At 38.3% G+C, this 27,877-nt stretch overlaps 1 protein-coding gene across 1 annotated transcript; it reads right to left on the bottom strand.

The window, feature by feature from the left end:
- Positions 1–117: 117 nt before the first annotated feature.
- Positions 118–27,877, bottom strand: traf7 (TNF receptor-associated factor 7). The gene is given in 23 exon segments (XM_030141023.1): positions 118–969; positions 2,317–2,436; positions 7,241–7,372; positions 9,001–9,120; positions 12,326–12,448; positions 14,151–14,267; positions 14,357–14,396; positions 14,512–14,594; positions 14,951–15,078; positions 17,291–17,339; positions 17,445–17,518; positions 18,260–18,381; positions 19,070–19,165; positions 19,895–20,029; positions 20,113–20,335; positions 20,946–20,979; positions 22,261–22,353; positions 22,481–22,597; positions 22,701–22,792; positions 23,265–23,322; positions 23,476–23,481; positions 23,483–23,642; positions 27,771–27,877. Coding segments are annotated over 22 exon segments (2,085 nt in total). The 5' UTR covers positions 23,591–23,642; positions 27,771–27,877; the 3' UTR covers positions 118–954.

The raw sequence follows: 27,877 nt of genomic DNA, 5'->3' as shown, positions 1-27,877 counted from the left end.
AAATGGTAGTTTACAAATGGACTGTGGTGGCAGACAACTTCTACTTATCATGCTATCGTACAATGGCACCACAGGTACAATGTCGCTAGTATATTAAACTGGTCTTCTGTGTTTTCATACTGTGATATTCTGTATTATCTCATGTTCAAAACACACCATCTTTTATGAAATAAATTTGAGAAGTTTAACTTTTATCAGTGTGGGTCTTGTCTTGTCTTTGAGGGGTGATAGTGGGTCCTGAATCCAGACCACTGCTTTAACACACATACGTATGTGCTGGTATTCTAGTCAGTAGACCCTTTGAAACTTGTTAAAATTGAACGTTTGAACAGTCTGATTATTGATGACATGTTACCATCAAACTGTCACTTCAACCTCAGTGTTGAATCTGCTCCCAAATTCTTTGGTTTTAATTGATAAATAAATCAGTAAACACTGATTCATTCCACATTAAATAGAATCCTAATGCAAACACAGTCTGTCTGAGTAATAACTGGAGTGTAGTGTGGGCTAATGCTGTCTGACCTCTGACCTGAACAGAAGGAGCAGTGACATGTCCTGGTGTTTAGTATGAATGTGATGTGCTGTCATCTGCTGACGGTGAAACCAGCCTTCAGACGTATTTTAGCACAATATGCATGAGGCATCGTCAGTGTTCAGTGGCGGGCGTGTCCACAGGAAGCGGGCGGGACCGTTAAAACGTCTGCAGAGACCCACAGCTGCGTGTTCCGGCCCGCGTCCTGCGGTCGGTACGGCTGCAGTCGGTGCAGCTGCAAGGCAGATCGCCATGTTTTGTTGTGTAATGCATCGGTGATGAGATCATGAAGGAGCAGCTCCGTCCTCCGGTGGCTGTTACCGTGGCTCTGGTAAATCACAATCATACAACAGTGGAGCAGGAGACGCCGTGGAAACGGTTCACGGATCCGTCGGACGCACAGATGTGACGCTGACTGTTTAACACGTCCACACCTGAGACACAGAGACGGACCAGATGTTAACAACCAGGAGTGTCCATATATGAACACTACAACGACCTAAAAAACTGCTATAGTTAGAACAGGGTTACTTAATGTCATTACCAAATATAACAATAGTATTAACAAAAACTACAAAGAACATAAGCACTGGAAAAATAAACTCACATAAAGCATAAACACACACTTAAAACCAACCAGAACTGCGGGTGTTTGACTCTTTATTCAAATGAAAATTCTAGACTTTTTAAAAATGCTGTTTTTTCCCCAGACCTTGAATTTACATTTTATTTTTACTATTTGATTTCTGTACAAAACCAAACATAAGGAACATTTGAGATACACTGACCATAAAAAACCTTTGTGACTAACAATTGGTTTTAGTAACGTGACGAAGTGAAAATTGTCCATTTCCTCTGTTTATCATGACACTGCTCTTTTTCAGTCCTCAGTCTATGGCTCAAAATCTCCGACTCAAATATTCCATTCACAATTAGTAGCCAGTCGTTAGTTGTAGGAGGTTCCAATCTGCACCATTTTTTGGTAATAGCCTTTTTACTGCCTGCTAATAGTATTTTAAACAAATATCTATCATTTTTTTCTTACATTATTACCAATAATACATCCGAAATACATCTACTTTATGTACTTTTATACTTATGTTCTTACTTTTTTGGTTAACATTGTACCTGTTGTGCGTAGTAGAAAAGTTCATGTTAATAAATGTATGAATGAATAAATGTATAATTCACAGTAAATTATGTTTTGCTGACAGAAATATTTTAAAAACATCTGAAAATCACTAAAATGCACGAATATCACACAAACAAGTTTGACTAGAATCATCCCAGTACTGACCGGTTACTGAAATCAGATCAGGTTTTTTTATGTTTCCTCATTTATTTCTTACCCTATAAGATTATGTGCCTTTGAACATACTCTAAAATTCAACTATCAGAACCTTTTTTCCATACTTTAAGACTTCCACACAAAATTCCAGACTTTTCAAGGTCTGGAAAACATTGCATAAAAACTGCATACTTTTTAAGACTTTCAAGACCTGCACAAGCACCCTGTAATATGCATAGTTTTACCTCAATGTTTATGATTTATGTTGTAAATGTAAAACTAAAAAAACACTGGTTTCCTATAAATTCTCTCATCTTGCCTGTTTCACTTCCTAGAAATTCAGCTTTTCCTCAGAATGTGTTAAAACCTCAGACTCAAACTAAACTGAAACAGGTAAATAAAAGTAAAACTACCCGTACTAAACTGAAAAGTCAAACTAAACTGGGATGGAAACACAAACCCTGAAGGATGTGGGGGGGTGGGGGGGTCGTACCTTGACGGTGCTGTCCACAGCTCCAGAGAAGAGGCGTCCTCTGGAAACTGCCAATGCCGTGACGCTGCCCTGGTGTCTGAGCAGCGTCTGGGTGCAGATCATGTTGTCCATGCTCCACACCTACGACACACAACAGACACACAACAGTCCAACAGTGTCTCATGGAAGTGTTCACGTACAAGCAGCTGAACCCAGACTGTTCATTTATTGTACATCATCATCAAACATAAACAGGTAAGACATTTTTAAATATCTTTCACATTTAAAGACCTAAACATATACACTCAACAAAACAGAAATATAAAATAGAAGTAAAAGACTATCACCAAAAGTAAACATAAGCTTAGAAAATGAGACATCATTAGCTTCATATCATAACTGTCTAACTCATCCACAAATGGACAAAAGTATGTGGACACGCTGAATTCAGGTGTTGCTTTTCTAACAGGGGTCTGGGATACAAAACAATAATGACTAATGTCAGAATATAGTTTTATATTATAGGATAAATATCACTGCATTGGTTAGTTTGGTTTAAATTGTTATCTTTGTTTCCAAAATGCTTCAGATGTGGAGGGTTTCTGCAATTTCGTTGCGCAACTGGTGTAATGGCAAAATCTATTCTATTCTATTCACTTAATTTCTCTCAACATTGATTTTGTTGTTTATTTTATCCATGACTACGATTTTAAATGTTCTTCCTCTAAATTTTTAAAATATTTTTCCTGCTCTGACTGTAAATAATTTTTTTTTTTTACCAAAACTAACCATTTACTTTCTTCACATTTCACTTAAACTTTAAGGAACTATTGATGTATCTAAACTATATGGACATAAATATTGGGACACATCATGTCTATGGCTGATGGATGTCCTGTTCATGAGGATAGGACATAGAAACATCAATACTAATAATCAATATGATATTTATCCCATAATATAAAACTATATTCTGACATTAGTCCTTATTGTTTTGTATCCCAGACCCCTGTTAGAAAAGAAACACCTGAATTCAATGTGTCCACATACTTTTGTCCAAATAGTGTATAACTTTGGTAATTATGCTATGAGGATAATGATTTAAGTCAATAAAACATACATGGTGCATAAATTATTTATTTCTCCGAACTGTAAAATTACTGCAAACTGGAGACATCAGTCCGTGTTTACTGATATCAGCCAATATCTGTAATGTTGTATTAAATTACAAGTTCTTCATAAACGTGTATGTTTGAGTCTGTGTTCATTCAAACACAATGTGGTGAGGAGCTGAAAGGCTTTAAAATACAAATGATTTTACATTTATAGTAAAGACTTCTACAGAAACAAAGTAAAACTGGTAATAGCAACAGGAACTGGAATTAAAGCCGCAAGCGGCATCTAAAGGCCCTCGCCACAGGCACGTCCAGTAGAAGTATGTCCATCGTTCAGCAGGTGGCACTCTAGCCCTAAATTTTGTGTCTTCTGATGAATGGGTGTAGGCCTGGGAGATTGACAATTGACTCAAATTTGAAACAAATCAGTGTTCGTATGTCCGAACTGAACAAATTTTTGTATAAATAAATCTGTAGGGGGCGCTATGGAGCCAAAATTCAATTTGTTCCATTGAATGGGTGTAGGCCTGCGAGATGTACCACTGAGTAAAATTTGAGCAAAATTGGTGTTTGTATGTCCGAACTGATGCAATTTTCGTGAAGGTAAATTTGTAGGGGGCGCTATTACGCAAAATAGAAATTTCCTTTTTATAAATGGGTGTAGGCCTGGGAGATTGACAACTGATTCAGATTTGAGTCAAATTGACTCAAATTTGAAACAAATCAGTGTTCGTATGTCCGAACTGAACAAAATTTTGTATAAACAAATCTGTAGGTGGCGCTATGAGCCAAAATTCAATTTGTTCCATTGAATGGGTGTAGGCCTGTGAGATGTACCACTGAGTCAAATTTGAGCCAAATCGGTGTTCGTATGTCTGAACTGATGCAATTTTCGTGAAGTTAAATTTGTAGGGGGCGCTACTGAGCGAAGTGGCAATTTCTTTTGATAAATGGGTGTAGGCCTGGGAGATTGACTACTGATTCAAATTTGAGCCAAATTGGTGTTCGCATGTCTAACATGAAGTAATTTTCATAAAAGTAACATTGTAGGGGGTGCTATGGCGCCGAATTTAAATTTTTTCTGATAAATGGGTGTAGGCCTGGGATATAGATGTCTGAGTCAAATTTGAGCCAAATTGGTGTTCGTATGTCCGACCTGAAGCAATTTTAATAAAAAATATTTTAAAAAATTTTGTAGGGGGCGCTGTATTGCAAAATTTCAGTTTCTTTTGATAAATAGGTGTATGCCTTGGAGACAGATGTCTGAGTCAAATTTGAGCCAAATCGGTGTTCGTATGTCCGAACTAATGTCATTTTTTAAAATGTACATTTGTAGGGGGCGCTATAGTGCGAAATTTCAATTTCTTTTAATAAATGGGTGTAGGCCTGGGAGATAGACGTCTGAGTCAAATTTCAGACAAATCGGTGTTCGTATGTCTGAGCTGAAGCAATTTTTGTGATGGTAAATTTTCGAAAAAACTTCGCAAAGTTTGCAACCTCGTCACACAAAAACGGTGATGCCGATTCAAAAAATTCGGCTAACTTTTGATGCCCCACTTCTCTAGATACTGTACACTGATTTTGAGCTCATTTGGCCAAACGGCTTAGTAGGAGATAGTTAAAATACAACGTCAGCAAAAACGCTGACTCAGCATTTTGGAAATTTCAATCCAATATGGCCGACTAAGGGTTGGTTTAGGGGCGTGGCCATAATAGTATTTTTTGTTTGTCTCCTCATGATGAATCTGTGTACTGATTTTCGTGGCTCTACGACAAACTTTATTTTGGACGCGCTCCCATTGGCGCAATGCATTTCCACTTTTCAAGGGGGCGCTGCCGCAACATTTCTTTACCGACATCTACGAAACGTATATGTAAATTAAATTTCTCGCACTTCTGAATTTTAGGCAAAATTTGGTGAGTTTTCGTAAATGTTCAGAGGGTCAAAATTGAGCTCAAAGCGCAGGAGAAAGAAAATAAATAAATAATAAAAAAAAAATAATAATAATCTGAGCAAGAACAATATAGCCATTTCCGTGGCAACCACGTATTTGGCCTTATTTGAAAGCTCTCGAGCTCCCCTACATGTCTGTGGGGTCAGATGTCACGTGTCGTGCACTTACACCCATGTGACTGACCCCGAGTGGGCGTGTCCCATTGACTCCCATTCATTCTGTGCAGGTGTAAATATGCGATTTGTGCACATGTCATATACATCTTCGGAAAGGTCTCAGTGCCGTGAATGTGAATGTGAATGTGTGTGAGAGTGGCGACAGTGGCGAAAGGCGACCGCGTCACTGGCGATTTTGTCCCCATGCGCCCACTGCAGACTCAATAGGCCCTGCGCCGGCTTTACTTGGCTCGGGCCTAAAAATATCATTTTAAATATTGGTATCGGTGAAGAATTGTTCAATCTATGAAATTCATGAGTGTTTATTTATTTATCCTTTATTTAACCAGGTAAGTTAGTTGAGAACTGATTCTTATTTTCAATAACAACCTGGCGCAGGAGTGTCAAACATATGGCCCATGGGCCAAAACCGGACCGCCAAAGGGTCCGATCCGGCCCGTGGGATGAGTTTTTGAACTGCAAAAATTACACTGAAGATATGAACAATCATTTTAAATTGATCAGCTGTTTAAAGGACAGACACATGACTGATTCATTCTATTTTATCTACCTGCGTTTCCTGTGGTGGACGGGTATTGTTAAGATTTTATTGATACCATTACTCTTATCAATACTGTTTATTTATCTGGTACTTTAATGGCAGATGAACTACAAACTGAACGTCCAACTGTTCATTTCTCCACCTGGACTTTCACTAGGTTTAGTGACAGAACGCTCCTGTTTCTGCCTGAGCGTGTAATGTCCACCAGCTGATGTCTCTGGTGTGTCTAGGACGCTGCAGTGTGTGACAGAGCTGAACTGACCCTCAGAGACCCCAACCCACGTCTTTCATCTGGACCGAAAAATCACAAAAATGCATCACAGACGAACACGTTAGTCAGAAACGGAGATAGTGCAAAAGTAGTCAAAAAGCGTCTGTGTTTTTGTTTACCCAGTACTGTTAGGAAAGTCCTTCCTGTCTGAGCTTCTCCATACTGTCTTTAATGGTCTTTACTGATGTGGCCCTGGGCCTGTTCAGTACCAGGGTTCCCTACCCATCCCAAGGTCCTTCATAAATTAAACCAACTTTTTATTGTGTTATTTTTCGACTGACTTCCTGTACTGCAGATATTGAGCCCATTTAGATTCACACTGATAATTCCAGATATCAGATAATGATCGGGTATTAAAATATTATTGATCAGTATAATCCGATCTGTTTTTATCAGATAACAACAGTAATCTGATTGGAATAAATCAGATTTACGCCTGGATTTCTCCCCAATACTCCCATGTCTTCCTGCATGTATACAGGTTAATCTGATTTATTTTGTTCTTTACGTCTGTTTATGTGTAAACACAATTAAAATAGTAGAAAACTGAAGTTACATAGTCAAACATGAGTGGAAGACAATAACAGGAAGTTTGATTCTACCGTCACTACCTACATACGTACGAACGCTGAAATAAATCCGATAATGGACTGAAAGGTCTAAACCAGGGTTTTTGATTATCATATTACTTAAGTGCATGTAATCCAGTCAGATCTGATTATTACAAGTATCTGATTACTGACAGTTCTCGGACTTATATGGTCATGTAAACAGACTCCTTGTTAAACAGTTGATTGTGGTGTGTATCACGCAGCCCCGGCTGTACAGCTGTGGTTCAGTGTTTTCCACTCATGCCCGTGGACAGGTGTGTTGGTGTTCATCCTCACCCTGAGCGAGCGGTCGTAGGAGGCGCTGAACACTTTGGTCTGGTCAGGGGTGGAGATGACAGCCAGGGCATATACTGTCCCCACGTGGCCCGTCAGGGTCCGCACCTGCTCTTTAGACTCAATATCCCACACCTGCAGAGGACACACACATTGGATTCATCAGCGCGCACACACACACACACACACACACACACACACACACACACACACACACACAGGACACACAATGTGGCGCATATCTGAGAGACACATCATTATCCTCATAGCATAATTACCTAATTCATCCACTATATGGACAAAAGTATGTGGACACGTTGAATTCAGGTGTTTCTTTTCTAACAGGTCTGGGATACAAAACCATAATGACTAATGTCAGAATATAGTTTTATATTGTGTGAGAATGCATATCTATTTATGTATTCATTTATTTTTACCTCTCCCAAGGAGGTTATGTTTTTGCCGACGTTGGTTTGTCTGTCTGTCCATGTGCAAGATAACTCAAAAAGTTATGGACGGATTTGGATGAAAATTTCAGGAAATGTTGATACTGGCACAAGGAACAAATGATAAAATTTTGGTGGTGGGGGCAGGCACTGATCTGCCTTGGCGGAGGTCTGTGCTCTCTGAGTGCTTTTCTAGTTTATGTAAGTTGTGACTCCCTGATCCTGCTGTTTGTGTTATGTATGTTTAACCACGTTTGTAGTAAAATAAGAAAAATAAAGTTTAAAATTCATGTATATATATATATATATATATATATATATATATATATATATATATATACACACACACATATATATACATATCCCAATAAACTATACTGGGATAAATATCATTGCATTAATTAGTTTGGTTTAAATTGTTATCTTTGTTTCTGAAATGCCTCAAAGATGGTTTTGACTTCATTTCTCTAAATATTTTTTTTATCCGTGACTATGATTTAAAATGTTCTTTCTCTAAATTTCTAAAATATTTTTCCTGCTCTGACTGTAAATAATAATCTTCTACCACAACTAACCATCTACTTTCATCACATCTCACTGAGGAAGAAAAATCTCCCATTAAACTTCAAGGAAATATTGATGTTTTTATGTCAAATGTTCATGAACAGGACATCTTACAGCTGTAGACATGATGTGTCCCAATATTTATGTCCATATAGTTTACAAACATCAATATTTCCTTAAAGTTTAAGTGAGATGGGATGAAAGTAGATGATTAATTGTGGAAAAAAAAAAAAAAAAAAAAAAAAAAAAAAAAAAAAAAAAAAAAAATATATATATATATATATATATATATATATATATATATATATATATACATATATATAAATACATATAGCATTTACAGTCAGAGCATGAAAAATATTTTAGAAATTTAGAGGAAGAACACTTAAAATCATAGATGGATAAAAAAATAAAAAAAATCATTGTTGAGAGAAATTAAGTAAATAGAATAGAATACAATAGGCTTTACTGTCATTATACCAGTTGTGCAATGAAATTGCAGAAAGACCCCCACCTCTGAGGCATTTTGGAAGCAAAGATAACAATTTAAACCAAACTAACCAATGCAATGATATTTATCCCATAATATAAAACTCTATTCTGACATTAGTCATTATTATTTTGTATCCCAAACCCCTGTTAGAAAAGAAACAGCTGAATTCAACGTGTCCACATACTTTTGTCCATTTGTGTCTGAGTGAGGTCATCCTCATTATTTAGGTTTTGTTCATGTGGTCGGGGTGTGTGCCTTACATGGATCAGGTTTTCATAGGTGCCGCAGACGATGTGGTGGTTGGTGACGGCGATGGAGTAAACGCTGCCACCGCTGGTCTGCAGGACGTGGACGCACTCCAGAGAGCGGATGTCCCAGATCTGGACGTGGCATCGAGAGAGGAAGTCAGAGAGGAGAGGGGGAGCGTGGGTAAAAAAACAACAAAAACAAAACAACACAGAGGAGGATCTTTATGTTTTTAGAGGGAGTGAGTGTCCACAGCACCATGGGAAGACACAGATATGACACACACACACACTTATCACTAGTGGAAAGAATGAGTCACTCCACAGCTGCAACTTGTCAGTTTCCATCTCCATGGCAACATGCGGTGAAGTGATGACTAGCTTTACCAGATGGACAATCAGTGGTGAAACAGACTGAAGAATGTAGTCAAGACAGAGAGAGTAAACTGTGCTGAATTCAAGGTCTGTGTTCAAACATTCATCAATTACAGGCAGAGTTCAATAGGTCCATATGTTTTAATTAGCAATAGGGGTGTAACGGGACAGAAACATTTCAGTTCAATGCATTTTCAGTACAGGGGTCTTCGGTTTGATACATTTTTAATACGTTTTTGGTGCAGTGAAGGAGACCGGTGTAGGGGGGTGTAGGAAGGCTGCCCTCTGTAACTACCAAAAACCGAAAATGAAGCTTATCACGCTTCAAACTTCCGACCCGGCTTCTGTGCCTCCATTATACTCTCTGTTGTCATGTTTACCCCCCTTATCGCCACCCCAGCCTCAGAATAAAGTGTTTTGGGTTTTTTTGTAGCGGCCCACAGAATTCATCAGTGGCGCGGCTGCAGAATGTAAACAAGAGAAACCCTGCACATGGGTTCTGTTTATGTCCACCCTGCTCATACTGTGTGTGTTCTGCTTCAAGGTTCATGTGAAAACTTAAGGCGAGTGTTTGCGTTATTGTATTCATTCGGTACACCTCTGTATTGTATCAAAGGCCCCAAACTGAAAGGATCCGGGACAAACGAATGCACCGTTACACCCCTAATTAGCAAAATTCTGATGAACACAAACCAATCACTGCAGAAACAGCGTGTGTGTGAACGCTGAAAACAAACAGCCTTCTAGGATCTTTGTAGTCACCGTCAGTTATTTAATGGCCAAAATGTTCAAAGGGATGTTTTTCACTGAATGTTCGACAACATTAGTCGCGGCAATTTCTGCAGCAAAACCCGTTTAAACGCCTCCTCTGTCTAAGTGCTGGCTGGAGACTGGCCGTTGGAGATATTAGCGCCATAATAAAGGGACTTGATCACACTTTCATCTGCCCCTCCCTGTTCTTCCCCAGACGTCCTGGCGAGTTCCGACAGACGCCACCTCTGCCTCTGCTTCCCTTTATCCGTGCTTGGAGTCCCTGAGGTAGTCATTAGTGACCAACTCCAGCAGGATGGCAACACACACGGAGGACCCACAGAGACTGAAGATGACAGTGTTTTATATGGAGAGAGAACACAACCCAATTCCAAACCAGTCCTGAATATCTGGTTGGTATTTGTAACCAGATAATGAATGCACAGACGGTTAGAGTGACAACAGCAGCATGATGACGCTACAAACACAAGCTTCCCATGTGTTTACACACATAACACAGCAGGTACCTCTACTTCCCATATGTCACCTACACACAGAAAATGACACCAGTTCCATTACCAGTACTGTTCACTGGTGCCATTCTTTACTGACTCACTGACAGCTCCCTGATCAAACTAGGCCTACACTGGTTTCCTGTATCAATACAGCTGTATAATTATCACGTAGTCTGCGCATAAGTGTAGAAACAATTTACAAAGACACACATCAGGTGCATGACGTCACTGTGTTGAAATGTGCAGCTGTGAGGAAAACACAAAGCAGCTGCATGCGCTTAATGTCCATCATTATGATGGATCGGACAAATGGGCCTGTCACAAGGATGATACGATTACCTTATGACAATTATTTGAGCTCTACTTATATAATCATAACAATCATCTCCATTTTTAAAACATCTATATGAAGCAGAGACAGGAAGGTTCTATTTTATCATCATTTTCCATGATTTGATGTTTTGACAACTCTTCACTGAGGTTGTTTTGATGCGTGTTGTTCTTCATGAGTCAGATCCAGCAGGGACACATGTCCTGTTCAATAGTGTCTGTGTTTAAACTAAATAACTGATCTCCATGTTTAATACATGTATGAATAGGTCTGAGTAAGTACTTTCATATGACACATGTTACAATTGACAGAAGTAAAATGTTGGGGTAAAAGTACTTAAATTCCTGCTGTGTGACATGCGGACTCTAAATGAACATGATTATTCTTCACTTTACTCAAATGTCCAAAACATGCTGTTCTCATCATAAATGGCTCCTAAATGAAACATAGGGTTTTAGCTCTCATGTTAAACTACAACTGTGATCAATATTGGATCAAAATGTTGAAATGATCAGTTTTTATGAACACAAATCTGATATGACACAGGGACAGCAGTTTGGACCTTTGTTCAGTATCACAATAAAAGACAGACTGGAACTAAACCACTAAAAATATGATCATAAACTTTTATTGAACAGACATTTTACAACTGAATAACAGCAGAGTATATTTGACTAATAACTAGATTGGACAGAACCTTTGAATATTCATGTACTGTTGAATAATTAGTTCAACAGATTCACAAACTGAAAATATCACTAACACAAGAACAAATATTATTATTAAAGTTAATAGTGCATTTACATATATGAGTCTGATCAAATAATATTATTAAAGTTAATAGTGCATTTACATATTCTAGTCCTTTTTAGGTTTCATTTTATATTGATTATATCTTATTTTCTATAAGTGATACTGAAATTTTGTAAACAGTTCCATAAAATAGAGTTCTTAAGCTAAAAAAATGAGCCCATTTGAGAAATGATAGGAGAAACTTTAATTTATGACACTGATGTTCACTATGGCTGGATCTAACCTTCATCAGGTGCACTGAATGCGCATAAATAAAATATAATTAGGTTTAGATAGTACTAAAGGCATAAAATGAACAGAAAAAGACAAACTGTTCATTGTTATTATTAATCATTATCTAAAATTTCTCAACAACAGCCCTGTGGACCATTTGGAACCCAAAGGAAGCTTCAATCTGTGCCTATCCTTCCCATGATGCACATGGAGTAACATTAAATCTCAAGATCAGGCTGTTCTAAGGCACCACATGGTCTGTAAGTATGTTACTATTTGTATATTCACGCACTATCTCAGCTGTCAGTGTGTGTGGAACCCTCAGATCCACAGTTCTACCTACCTTGATGGTCTGGTATGAGCCACTGTACAGGTGGTTCTGGGACGCCACCAACGCTCTGACCCAGTGATTCAAACCAGTCAGCTCCTTCTTCAGCTTCAGCTCCGTACCCAAGATGTCCCACACCTACACAAACACAGTTCATACAGCTGATGATGCATTTCATACTGGACACAAAGTTTAATTCACACACAGGAAACCATGACGACTATTGTACCACAACACAAGATGAAATAAAACAAACTAAGTTTCAACAGTCACATACACACACACATACACATATGCTCTGAGTTGGAGTGCACACACAGATGTGCAAACAGTCCACACATGAGGTCACTGGTCTGAAATAGAGAGAAGCTGTTGAACTGTGGGAGGAGGAGGCAGAGCAGTGTTGTGTAAGAAAGGAAAGTCCCAGTGTAAAAGTGATGACATCACATCACATCCCCACAAGACCACAGTTCAGTCACCCCACTACAGTTCCACTGTGACCATGAAAACAAAGACAAGGCTATCAGTTCTAACTATGTGACTGCACAGTTTTACAGGCTGCTAAGACTGGAAGAACTGGTTACTGTTAAGAACACCCAGTCCCATCAGTTCATCCAAACTATACTTTAAATGTTTTCTACTGAAAACTCATCTTTACTACATATAAAAAGGACAATGTGTTAAATACAAAACTAGGTCAAGACATTAGAAAAGAATGTAGTTCAACTCTTCACACAGGGGGGTAGGAAGAGAGAGGAGGATGAGGGGGATGACAAGAGGAGAAGATAGAACTTTATCTGGAACTGCTCTATCTCTGCTCAGTGAGACTGTGTAATTCTGTGGTGCAATTTTGTTTGTTTATTCCGGTGTGTAATGTTTGTTTTCTTGTTGGTGGAAATTTAGTTCTCTAACCGCTGCTTGTATCATTATGACTACTATTACTATCACTTTATTATAACTTTTGTCATGTGAATAAACTATATATATATATATATATATATATATATATATATATATATATATACCATATACACACATAATATACATACATACAACACAATTACCTATTTATTATAATAAATATATATTTATTATAACCACCTTGCGTTTCTACTAGTACTTTATAATCTGCAATTGTCCGTTTTTCTCAGTACTGTTTTTCTTTAATAGTTATTCTTTTGCTGTTTCCTTGTGGTATTTCTTGTGTGTATATTCAGTGTTTGTGCTGCTATCAGAACCTCAATTTTCTGAGGACTCTGCCCAAAGGATCAATAAAGAATCTAATCTAATCTAATTTAATTATGACAAGAGTGGGAAGACATACAAGTTTTAATGATATGTCCAAATATGTCAATGCAGTGTGGTGCATATCCACTGAAGATAGCATGCTAACCTGCTAAGGAAAAATGTGTGGATTTTTGATTCTGAGAAGTCTTGCCAAATTTCCTTCACAAATACATACAATGGATAATCAAAAATTACAGAAACAGAGAAAAGCAACTTCATTGTAGTAATTTCAGATTTTTCATCTGTTAATTGACAACACAAACCATAATAAAAAACCTTCCAAACCATGTTGATACAGTCTAACTGCTACTATGGACTTGCTAAAGACTGAACTAAGTGAACTGTAACATAAAATTCAGAAAGATGCCAAACCTGCAAATTATAAGGAAGCAGTGTTATCTGTCTGAGAAGTTCAGCAGGTTGGCAGTGGAGAATAACCCTGGTGAAGTGCTGAAACCTAGGGTGTTTTTTTTTTTTTTTAAACCTTTATCTTCCAAACCGCCCCAAGTCAAAAGGGAAAAGAAGATGCATCAATACAAAACCAATGCAGTACCTTAATGGCCTTGAGGGAGCCACTGAACAACATGTTGTGGGAGGAGACCAGTGTGCATACTGGGTTGTCATGGGCACGGATAGTATTAACTTTCTGCAGAGTCTGGATGTCCCACACCTAAACAACATGCACACAGACACAAACTTCATTTCTATTGCTCAGAATGTGCAGAAGATGATGAAGGAGAGGTGGTGAAAGTTACTTACGATGATGGTGCAGTCAGCAGAGCCGCTGTATAAGCGGTTTCTATGGAAACAGAAATAATAGAGCTGAGTCACACTTTGAGGCAGGGCAGGTCCTTTCCAGATTTCATGTATCTTTTGATCAGTGTGTTTTTTTGTGCATGTGTGTGTTTTATTACCCCTGGATACACAATGCCAGGACAATGCCATCATGACCCTCAAGTGTTTTCTGACACTTGTAGGTGGTGCAGGTGTCCCACACCTGAGGGGACGACAAGAAGCAAGCATATCAACCTGTGGAACTTTATGGATGTCGTTCTTTCCTACCAATAATGGTTTGTAGTATTAGCAATGTGTTAGATTAAAACAGTTATTCCTGATTTTCACTACCACACATGATTGTAGGTGGAAGTTATTAGAGTTTTTGGAAGTGGGTGGATGAAGGCTGAAAATAGTACTGCGTCAAAAAGCAAAGCTAGAAAATCTTGTGTTGGTGTGGGCATGTTGCTACAGGTACCAAGAAAAAATGCACGAAATACATGATTATTTACATCCGTGTCAACAGTGGGAGTGAACAAATGCAGGAGGCAGCAGGGTTTATTGGTGTGGTGATGTTACCTTAATGGTTTTATCTGAGGACCCAGAGAAGAGCAGGTCTCCAGTGGAGTAGACACACAGACACCAAACAGGGCCCTGGTGACCCACAAATGTGCCCTTACACTTGAAGATCTGCTGCGGGTCGTATGCTGCACAGACACAGGAAAGACAAGGTGAACATTAATTCATAGGATAAAGTCTGAAAGCTGATATATAACAGTAAATGTTTCAGAAAATTAAAAAAAGACTGAAAGAGAAAACAGCAGAGACAGCAGTGAGATAAAGAGGGAGCTGGAGGGTAAAAGAAGGACAAGGAGGAAAGATGGATAGAAACTGCTGGAGGGGAGGATAAGTTCAGTGGAAGAGGGAGGAGAGAAGACCCAGAGCTGCATTTAGCATATCAGATACAATGAATTTTAAAGTCTGTGAAAACGTCAAGGTTGAGTGTCTCATTAAGTACCTGCAGAAATACACGTTCATAATGTTCACAGAAAACCAAGTTAATGGGGGAGGAGCGTAATCCAGCCTTTAGCCTGAGCCGTCACAGTCACATTATTCATTTCAATCGATTACTGAATAGTGGATTAAGAAATGTTTTTTTACTATCGATGTGACACTTGAATGCATTAGTTCGGAGTTTAACTCAAATGCCTCTGTTTGCTTTTACAGACATGGATGTGACGCTTAATGATGTTTCTGTAACAAGTGACAACTGAGGACTTTTTATGACTGATCTGGCACAACTAATTGTGTAACTTTCATAATAAACTTATGGCCATCACACCAAATCCAAAGCCAACATTTACAAAAACATAAAAGTATTAAAATTTGAAGTGAAACGTATTTCATCTATGATTTTTGGATGTTTACTATTGTGAACAAGACCCTTAATTACAGCCTATATTTACATACAGGGTTTGTACATATTATTCAAGGTCAAATTCAAGCACTTTTCAAGCACTTTTAAGGGTCATTTTCAAATTTTTCCAGCACACCACCTTATCGCTGGGGCAAAATTCATATCTGCAGGCAGTGTTGGGGAGACTAAAACCACATGTAGTCGAACTAAAGAGTGAAACTACATTTTGCTGTAACTTGCTGGTAGTTCAACTACATTCATATTTTGTACCGCGTCAAGTAGTTCAAGTACTTTTTTGGGTAATTTTTTGCAGTTTAACTACTCAATTTGCAAACTACAATTTTGGGCAACAACTTAAAATTAAGGGGTTTTTTAGATTTATTTTTTGTAATATAAACTGTATTTCATCATTGAACACAGACAGTCCCTTTTTCTTTCTTCCTGAATTGCTTTGCAGACATGATCATGTCATGACATCACAGCCAACGCTGCCTCTGATTGGCTTGTCCTAGAACCACTCCAATACTTCGCAGATGTGTGATCATTACTAACGTCGTGTGGTCGACATCACCATGGACAACCCTCCCACCGGCACCGCCCCTGATAGTGACGTGCCACCCAAACCATGGCCATATTTGGTTTCATATACACCACATGTACGTTTTCAATGTTACACTGAAAATAAAAAGTAGCTGCTACAACTACTTTGTCTAGCTGTAGTTTTACAAACTCCATTTCTCCAGGGGTAGAAATGTAGTTTGTTTGAACTACTGCCATGAGGAACTACTATAGTTTTACAAGCTACACTTGCAAAGTAGCTTCCCCAAAACTGTCTCCAGGAACACATATACTCAGGATTATATATTTCACTTCTTATCACAATGATGTACACTGCATTTTGCTATAAACACCTAAAATTATGTTTCCTAACAACAAAAAGTTTAGAAATTAAAGGAGAACACAAAGTTTTATGCAAAAAAAGGGAAGCCACTTGCCGTTCTTCAGACACACTGGCACCGAGACAAAGATTAAGATAAAAATGTACCTGGACTCGACCTGAGAACACCTGGGAATTTTATTTTTTGACATAAAGTTTTAGTTTTCAAAATGTTTCACTTCTCTGTAAGTAGCTTTGACTTGAGTCAATATAAAAAATAAATAAATAAATCACAGAGTTACAACTGCAAGCACTTAAACTAAAGTTCAAGCACTTTTCAGACCTTGAAAAAACAACATTGAAATTCAGGCATTTTCAAGGATTTCAAGCACCCGTACGAACCCTGTACATATCACTCAATTAGTTGTCAACTATCAGCCCACCTGGATAAAAAAGAATGCATCATTTTCTAATTTCAGCTTTTTAAATGTTAATGTTTCCTAATTTCTTTACTCCTCTGTGACTATAAATCACTCACTAAACAAGACATTAATCTGTATTTTTCTCCTTTGTCTGACAGAAAGTATACGTGCTTTTTTAAATGAAATGAGACTCTGATACTTACAGCCCAGGATTCCCATGTTGAGTCTGGCGTTGATGTGGGACAGCTCATCCTGCAGAAAAACATGCCTTTACCATGGCTGTCTAAACCAACCCTTTATCTTCAAACAGACACAGAAGCACACAGTCTCTGGATAAGAGGTGGAACAGACGCTTACGTTAAGCATGGAGGCATCTCGACGGAATTCCATCAGGTCCTCGCTCAGTTTGCTCTGGTTTTCATCCAACACATCTGAAACACACGCAGAAACACAATCTATGAGATGAAAAACATGGATTCAATCAACTGTGGCTCATTAGGGTTGCAAAAACCTGCACCAGTCAATATTTTCTGTCAGTATTTAACCAGCACGAGTAGAACCTGCTCTTCCATGTGTGGTGCAGTACAAGAGAACATCAGATGAAGACAACCACAAAATACAGAAGGTCTTCTCGTGCAAAGACAGGTCTTTTTAACCTGGCTAAAACACATCAGTGTGGCTTTCAATCACAATCTCTATTTTGTTTGAAATTTGAGTAAAAAGAATAAAATCAATTTATTAAATAAATGTTTGTTAAGAGACGTGTTTGCTGTTTATTTTGTACCTCTTGAAAACAACTTAAACACAAAGCCAAATACTTGGCCAACACTGATACTGATAAACACAGTATCACACTCAAACATTAATGGATGCTTTTTTTTTTTTTTTTTTTTTTTTAATTCTGGCAGAACATTGTGTTTTATGAGTCAAAAAATATTATGATACTAACTAATAACTACGTAGCTCCAGGCATCACAGCATCTGTTTCCTGTCAGTCACAGCTGTAGGGTCCTGGAGCCAGATGCTAATAGTCCACCTGCTACAAAAACCTGTTCACTAGAGCTGAGCAGTTTCCTGTGCGTAGAGCCCCCTAAATACTACAAGTAAAAGTGTGTTTTTAGCCAGAGCCTGTTTGCTTGAATAAATTGACAAATGGCTTGTTTTGACTTTACCAAATTTGAGCTCCAGGTTCTTCTCCAACTGATCTAATTTCTCCGACAGTTTGCCCAACATAGAGCGCAGAAAGGCGATGTCCTGGTCCTTCTGGGCCAGAGTCAGCTGCATTTCATGGAACCTGACAGGGTCAAAGATTATAGGAAGAAATACAAGCCAGTTAAATTATATTGGCATTAGTTTTTAACCCTTTAACCCAGGGATGTCAAACTCATTTTTTTTCAGGAGCTACATTCAGCCAAATTTGATGTCAAGTGGGCCGGACCAGTAAGATAAAAGCTTAACAGCCTATAAATAATAGAAATTCCAATTTTACTCATTGTTTTCATGCAAAAAAAATGCATCAAATTATGAAAATATTTATATTTCACAAACTATCCAAACAAAAATGATACGAATACCCTGAAAAAACTGAAATTTCCTAAGAAAAGTAAGTGCAATTTTAACAGTATTATGCCTCAACTTATCATTTCCACATGTGCATTACAGATTAGATCTACAAAGACATAAATCATTTAGTAACACTTCAAACTGCACTCAATTTTCTTTAGACATTTCAGGTTTAAAATAAATCATACATTCAGAACGATCACCGCAGACACGTCAGGGGTTAAAGGGTTAAACGTTTGCGACAAGAGTGGTGCAGATTAGTGTTTGTCTGAAAAGTGTTGAAATGTTGTGATCAGCAGCTGTTTTATATCAGCGATGTAAAGAACACTTCTGATGGACTAACATGACAAACTAGCAGATCAAAATGACACTGTTAATGAGATGATATTAGCAAAAAAAACAGGGGTTCTGTTGCTCACCTGTCATCAGTCTGCTGTAGAAACTCTTTGAGCCCCTCAAATTTACACACCTCCAGATGGGTTTCATACGTGTCCTGGTTACCGATGAATGTACAGCTGTCAGAGCAGGGGACAAACACAAGCACAAAAGAAAAATCAATAGCTGGTGGAGAAAATATTTTACTGGACTGTGTAATCAGGGTTTCTGCAGATTTCAAAGTTCAATTTAAGGCTTATTTAAGACTAGTGTGAATACTATTTAAGACCAGTTTCACATCCATACTGGCAAAAAAAAGTACAAAAGATATGAGGGATATGAAATCATAATCATAATCCAACCATGTTAGATGAAAGCATCATTAACAGGAACCATATCAACTTAGTGTTTGCTTCAAATGTCTTATTTTCAAACTAGAATCTCAACATGTTTGCTTTCAAGCTACTTCGAGTCAGAATTAATCATCGCTGGCACCAAGTTGTTATTGTACTGATGAGAAGAAACGGCATTTTAGTGTATGCATCACATCATGACTTCCTGGGTGTGATCAAGTTCATTGTGACTGTGCTGCAAAGACTGTAGTGGTGGTTATTGGTTCCATGTTGGTTTAATTGCTACAGCATGATGTGACACATTTCTCCCTAAAACAAATTTAATACCAAACTGAAGTTAATGGAAATTTACAAAAGAACCATCTGAAAAAGCTATTAAAACTGGATTCATGTCATTTTTAAAGGCCTAAAATGCCGATGGTTGGATTGTAGACTTTAAAACCTTATTATATAAAAGAGAATCAATGTCTGGTGCATTTGTGAATTGTATACTAACATAATGCTTCTGGAACTCACCCATATTTGGAGTGTGGACATTTGATGTGCTCACATTCTTTGAGGTGAGCCTCCAGGTTCATAGTGAGGAGTGGGGGGCAGGAGGGGTTGTTGGGGCAGCGGACGGGCCTGTAGTCACAGCTGGCCTCGTGTTCTCTAAAGAAACAGGCAGTGGGGGTTAAAATGGACTCCTTCCTTTGCATTTGACACTGATAGTGATGCTTTTCTTTCGCTCGTACTTGCGTGTGGATAGTTTGATGGTGAATGGGCAGCCCAGCGGATCCACCTCAAACGCTCCAGGTTTCCCTGCCACGGTGGCGTTGGAGGCTGTGGCTCCGCCCGTGCCGCTGGCGGTGGATCTACAACCGTATTTACAGTGGATGAACAGCTCACCGATCTGCTCTGCCACAGCTATGTTGTTTACCACAACTGTTAGCTTCGCTGCATCCACTGGGCACTTATCTGTGAGACACAACACAAATTAGATTAATATGCCATTGTATGGTCCGTGGTTATACTGTGAAAGAGAAATATGATTAAAAAAACATTTAGTCTGACTGAAGTACAAAAAATAAATGCATGGCATATCAATAGTTGGTAGCCTGATAATCTAAAATGACTAGTCTGTCTCATGAGCTGAAAAATACCATTCTGAACTTCTGATAAAAACTTTACTTGTCTGTTTCTCCCACACTTACTGTACTATTGTGGACCTTTTGGAAATTCACTTATGCATAGTGCTGTTAATTATTATGTAAAAGAGTTGTATTGCCTCCTAAGGTACGATCTAGTGTGACTGTATTTCTTTAAGCGCAGAAAAAAGAAAGTGTGTAAATCAGCCTTTCAGCTGCCAGCTTTGACAGTTCTGTTATTAATTGACAGTTTTGAATTGAAATATACTTCTTTTGTATTATGTTTTTCTATTTCTTCTGCAAATTTTCATTTAAACAGATCATTTTTGTGGGTACAAAAAATGTGACATTTTTTCCAATTAACATTGGAAAAGACATTCCTAATTTGAATACGTGAAAAATTAGAATAAACATAGTTTGTAAGACACGTCACTTCTGACCTGAAGTCAAGGCACATCGTCTGCAGAAGGTGTGCTGAGGGAAGAGCAAAAAACATGTTTCTCATCATATTATGTTTTAATGCCGAATTTACTTACTATGAACCACTGAACACAAGCTTCAAACAAAATATCATAAATTTATGAAATTGTGAGTTCAATAAGAGTGCAGTGAAAAGACAGAACATGTTAGGGCTGCATGATTAATCGATTTTAAATCGAAATCGGATTTTTTTAATTAGGACAATTTTTAAAAAAGGGAAATCGTAAAATCTATTTCATCTCTCTTGTGCCTCCGGGCCGCGCGCTTGCGGGCTACCGTAGGCTCTTCCTCCTATCAGTGACAGCGCTCTGTCACAGAAGTCCGTGTAATGACCGGACTTTAAATCTGTTCATGAGCCCGCAGTACTTATAGCAATGTAAGCCGTGGCTTCACGCACGGATCCCGCAACTGAAATACAACTGCATGCGGATCATTCATCTTCCGTTGTCCCGGATCTGTACCGTACTGTCTTCTTCCGAACCGGGTCCGGATCTCGGGGTCATCAGCCTCAGCAGAGGAGCCCAGACAGCCCTGTGTCCACACACATCCACCAGCTCCAGGGATAGAATCCCTCCAGTGTGTCCTGGGTTGGTCGGTTCCATGCACAGATCCCCCAGTTTAAACAGAACCCATGGGGATCACTCATATTACGTGGTCCACGCATGCATGACTGATGCCTGTCACTGACTTACATTGATATCACTTCTGTGGGCCAGATACCCCAAAAAGAAAGAAAAAAATAATAATAATAATAATTTTTAATGATTTAGTCCTCTTACTTGCTAAATTTTTCATTCACAAATGTAAGTTCTGTAACACAAAACCAAATATTATTTATTTTTTGAAAGATGTTGAACTTTATTTAAAGCTGTTAGATAAATCTGGAAACAAAAAGGCTGTAAAAACCATCAGTATTTGCTCTGATTTGGACATTGTATTGCAGTGTATTCCCCCTGGCAAACTTATGTTATTTTCTTGTTGTATACATTGTTTGTATACTCGGCTTCATTCAATAAAGATTTAATTAAGAAAAAGTAAACTTTTGTGGGTTCATCACGTGATGCCATCACAGATTTAAGGTCAGAGCAGTGCCTTGCATTGTGGGCTGCTCATGAAAACGACATGCTGACTTCTGTTGTCTTTTGTAGATTTACCCAAAAATCGAAATCGAAAATCGAGTTTTTAGAGGAAAAAAATTGGGATTTTTATTTTTGCCGAAATTGTGCAGCCCTAGAACATGTAAAACAAAAATAAAACTGACAGAGGTAAACTTACCCCACATGTAGTGATGACAGGGTCCTTAAAGACGTTACAGCACAGCTGGCAGCACAGTTTCACTGACGGCTGTTCTGCAAACACTTGTGGCTCCTGTAAACAAAATGCAAAGATTGTTACTTTGCTCAGTTTGCTGTGTACGTTCAGCTCTGGTTTCCTGTCATTTTTTTCAAGCATGAAAGTGAGAGTGTGTGAGTGCAGTGATAGCTGTTTGTCGTACCGTGTCCTCTTCCTCTTCGTGTAGAGAGAATGTAGAGCGCAGAGACATGTTAGACTCGGAGTGGAGCGATCGGACAGAGATGGCCGAGTCAGACCTCCGAGGAGTTCCGATGGGAGGCTGAGGAGGGGGACGAAGCAGGTATGGTGAGATGTGAGATGCACATTCTTAAAACTGAAAGCTGTTTTTAGAGACAAAAAACTTCTTATGTAAATGAATGTACCATTCCATCGTCATCATCCCGGGGGGAGTACGTCAGAGTGCTTGAGGAGGAGGGAGTTCTTCTATGTTGTTTATAGGTGCTAGACCCCTCTGCTAACATACATAAAAGGTAAATCTTTAAGTAAAAAAGTGCAAGAATGTTGAAAAGTATTCATGACAAAAACCAATGCACAAAAACAGGAACCATGTGAGCAGAGCTCATAGTAGACTTTTATTTTAATGGTAAATTTGGCCAAAATCACAGCCACATGTTGGGTTACGCTAAAGCACAGCCTGTTAGCATGTCACAGGTAAGTACAATACGAGATGTGTGCAGCCGTTTTACACAAAAATGGGTCATACAGTGTCGGGTTTTTTTTAAATCAAACTAGCAGTACATAGAAAAGCTGAGAATGTAGGTTATTATGCATCATTTCTTGTCACATGCATGTTCTGATAATTGGTAACAAAAGACACTTAATTAACAAACTAAATGACAGGATACAACTACAGCACTAACACCAGAGTATAGTGTAATGTAAACAACGTGTGTGTGTGCATGTGTTTGTGTGTGTATTTGTGTTACCTTTAGCTCCAGGGGCCACGGCTGAGAAGGCAGGGCCAAATGAGGCCTCCATCCTGCTCTGCAGTGAAGACAAAGAGCACAGACTTATAATCTGTTGTTCTACACAAATGACTACAACAAGAAGGCAGTTGAGCACAAGTTCCAACTTTCTACATGTTTATCCTCTCAAACTGTGCTGACTTTCTTTCCTTCTCACAATAGTGTCTCTCACCCCGTTTGCTGGAGTGTGCTGGGGGGGTGGAGGGGCTGCTGGGAATGGGCGATGTGGCTGGTGCTGCTACTGCTTCGGAGTATCGGTTGTAGCGTGATGTTTTAGCACTGCTCATTACCCAGAGAATACCCACATGGACAAACTAGCAGCTTATTAAACTGCTAAGCCTGAAAAGAGGAAGGGTGAGAGGAGAGCAGGGCATTAGCAAACAACAGAGTAGGAGAGGGATGTTGTGGTGCAAACTGTAAAACATAATAAGAAGCCTGGTGCTTTTTCCTCCACAGAGTACTGCTGAAGCCTGAGGATAAATACATACTGATAGGCATAAGTTGGCTTTATGTTTTAACAGAGACAGTGAATAACACACCCACACTTGGCCAAAGAAATGTTGGCAACAACCAGCAGCTCCAGTACTCTCGAAAACTCCCTGATGAGAGGCGATGCAGGGAGAAATATGTGCATCACAGAACTGGTACAGTGGAGTTACTGTTGGTGAACGGATGTCTGACCCAGTTTGTTGGCTTTAGGCAACACAATCAAATATAATGACTCCAGTTCTGTCATTACAGCAGAGATGCCTTTTTGTTCAGTCGGTCTAGCTGGATTGTATTCTACAGTTCAGCGTGAACTATTTGGCTATAGAATATCTGTCCTTTCCTTATTCGTTGTGTTCCAAGTCCCTAACCTTATAGCAAAATAATATTCACCAGGATTGCAACAAACATATAAGTGGTTTGTTTTCTTCTCTTTGACACTTGTTAGTGAGGAAATGTTAATGACGCAGTTACACGTACATCCACATACTGAGGCACAGATTGCGCATCAGCTAAACAGAGGAACTTTGACGATTCTAGCAGTCATTAGTTTCATTTATACAGTAAGTCCACCTGGGCCACAAACAACTGCACACTGAAGTGTTTTGTAGTTAATAATCCCACAAAGACATACACAAAGCTAAGGCCACATGTAAAAAATGCAAGCAGCTTAAAGGAAGAAGGTGACACCGAGTCCAGATCTTATCAACATTGATAAAAACACTTCAAAAGATTATCACAAAGAATAAATGAACTATTTACACACCAGGCATTGATACTCATGCTAGCTAGTTATTGCAAATCACTTATTGCAATTCATTCATTCATCACTACATGTTCACATATCTCAGATTTCTATAGTACTGGATAACATTTGCTAGTTCAACATTTTCTTGTGATCAGACAAGTAGAACTGAGTAAAGATGTTTGTTTTTTTTACCTGCTGACAGTTTTGGCTGTATCTTCAGCCTTCAGCAGAGCTGTCAAATACTTCCTGGTATGATGTGTCTAAAAACAGCTGATCGGACTGGTAAAACTTTTCAAGATAAAACTTCCTCACCTGACCGTGTCTGTTCAGACATGTCACACCAGGAAGCATTTGACAGCTCTGATGAAGGCTGAAACTACAGCCAAAACTGTCAACAGGTAAAAAAAAAAAAAAAAAAAAAAAAAAAAATATATATATATATATATATATAGAGAGAGAGAGAGAGAGAGAGAGAGAGAGAGAGAGAGAGATTTTTCCTCAGTTCTACTTGTCTGATCACAAGAAAATCTCTAACGCTTGGAATGGAAGACATGAAGAAACATAATCAATCTACTGCATAACATTATTTACATTACATTATTTTACTTCAATATCTTAAAGTTGGAAGTGTTCAGTATTTATACTTATTATTTAATGTTATCAATATCAAATTTTATGCCCGTAATGCCTAATGTATAAAGTTTTTCGTTGACTTTGTACAAAAAGTGTCACATTGTGATAGGCATAATTATGTGGATATGAATTAGAGTTGCAGAATTAATTAAACACAATGGAAACATCAGTCTGTGGTATGAGCACAAAAGGTTGCAATTCGATGGTCCAGTGCATCTAGGGGAGTATTTTGGATTAAGTGAAATTCATATTAAAAAAAAAAAAAATACAGTAAGTTTGTGTTTGCATTACATAAGACAACAAATTCTGAAAGCATCAGTCATTTGTGCATTTCCCTTGACAACCAAGCAAGCAAACTAAATTGCAAATCACAAAGTCATCCACAATAATCTGAGTTTAACTTTTTCTCCAAATTGTGCAGCTCTAATATGACATTAACAAATTTGAGATATGAAACCTCATCATACAGTGCTATTTGGGTATGAGATGCAGAACACAGATTCAGGTCTGCAGGGAACTCAAAGTTCACTCAGATAGTAATAGCACAGTAACAAACTTTACAAGACAAGATGAGCATATTTAAGGTGTGACGCTGCTAAAAAAACTTTGACAAGTATTATTTTCATGTAAGGATCAAGGTTATTTTCTGACAGTAAGTCTTAAAAGTTATTTGTTTTCCTCTGTTTGAACCTTGACTGTTGTGAAAATGTTAATGGCTTGACATGTACATGTTAAGGCTCAAACTGAGCAACAGATAAATAAAGACAGTTTAAGAACTGCAGAAGGGCTAGACCCAGCTGGTGACACAGAGACACATGTCCTGTTCAATAGTCTCTGTGTTTGAACTAAATGACTTATCTCCATGTTTAATACATGTATGAATAGGTCTGAGTAAGTACTTTCATGACACATGTTACAATTTACAGAAATAAAATTTTGGGGTAAAAATATTTAAATTACTGCTGCATGACACAGGAACTTGAAATGATCATCATACACTGTTCTCAACATAAATGAAACATAGGGCTTTGGCTATGATGTGGAACTACATTGTGATCAATATTTGCCAAAAATGTTCAAATGATAAGTTTTTATGAACACAAATATGTTGTGACACGGGGACAGCAGTGTGTACCTTTGTTAAGAGACTTTACTGGAACTACAACTCTACAAATATGCTTATAAACTTTTATTTAACATACACATTACAACTGCAGTGATGTATACAGATAATAGTAGAGCATATTTGACAAATAATTTGATTGGACATAACCTTTCTATATTCATGTACTGTTGAATAATTAGTTCCTACAGATTCACAGACTTAAAATATCACTTATACAAGCAAGAAGAAATATTATTATTAAAGTTAATAGTGCATTTACATATTTTAGCCCTTTATAGATTTCATTTCATATTGATTATATCTTTATCGTTTTTTCTACAAGTGATTCTGAAATTTTGTCAGCATTCCATAAAATAAAGTTCTTAAGCTAAACAATGAGCCTATTTGAGAAATGATAGGAGAAACTTTAGTTTTTGACACTGATGTTCACTTTGGCTGGATCTAACCCTCATCGGGTGTACTAAATGTGTATAAATAAAACATAATTAGGTTTAGATAGTACTACTGGCATAAAATGAACAGAAAATAGAAATGACAAAGAGAAATGATAAGTGAAACTTTAGTTTAATTTTTGACACTGATGTTGACTTTCGCTCGATCTGATCCAGAAGTGACTGTTGTCATTTACATCTCCAGCTGTAATAAACAGACCTGAAGACACTGACATGTTTTGGCCCTCTGATTGGAGTTTATCATCATATACAAGGCACAAGAAAAGTTGAAGCAATGAAAACAACAGAGGAAGCTTTACGGAAGAAGGTAACACCGAGTCCAAGGCTTATCAACACTTTTATGACCAAAACTGAACGGTAAGCAACAACTATAAAACCCTGACCAACACCGGGAAAAGGCTGAGAGGCAGAGAGGGAGAAAACAATGGGAAGAGGGAGAAGTGACGGCCAAAGAGCAGTGACCCGGACAACTAGTTACTGATGTAAACACAAAGGCATGCACACTGTCAGCCTGTATGGTTAACAGACTACACAATCTGCCAGCGACATAAACCAGGACCTGGAGTCGGCTACAAAAAGCGTCACCATCTTTATTCATGAGCCAAGAGATTCCCGTAAAGACACAGAGGAGCCTCTAAAGGGGGCGGAACACACGCACGCAAAGACGCACGTACACACACACAAAAGCCCAAAGTTGAATACTGACAGCTGGCTAACCATTAAATCACAAAATACACGGTTACAATTGACTTATGGTTGTTATCCATTGTAAACAACACGGTTTAAGTCGGTTTCTCATCAACAGGAACCGTGTCAACAAGCGTTTCAAACTGCGATAATTAGCTAGCTAAAGTGGCTTGTTTGCTAGCTTAAGTTAGCTAACTGTCACATTTCCTAACAGCAATCACTGTTATTAGCGCTCTTCAGCACATTCTCGTTACCTCCAAACAAATACGCGTGTTATTTTGTTGTCAGTAAAACGGTTAATTTAAAACAAATTGTGGCTTTTAATGTCTTCTTACCATTATTTTACCAACAGCGTAGCTTGAAGTCTGCAGACGAATTCCTAAATCTTCTCTCTCCAGCCCCCTCTCTCTGTTTCTTGCTGCCTCGCGAACGCACAGCAGAC

The sequence above is a fragment of the Sphaeramia orbicularis genome, chromosome 8, assembly GCF_902148855.1.
Source record: "Sphaeramia orbicularis chromosome 8, fSphaOr1.1, whole genome shotgun sequence".
NCBI lineage: Eukaryota > Metazoa > Chordata > Actinopteri > Kurtiformes > Apogonidae > Sphaeramia > Sphaeramia orbicularis.
This window is presented reverse-complemented; position numbering and strand designations above follow the sequence as displayed.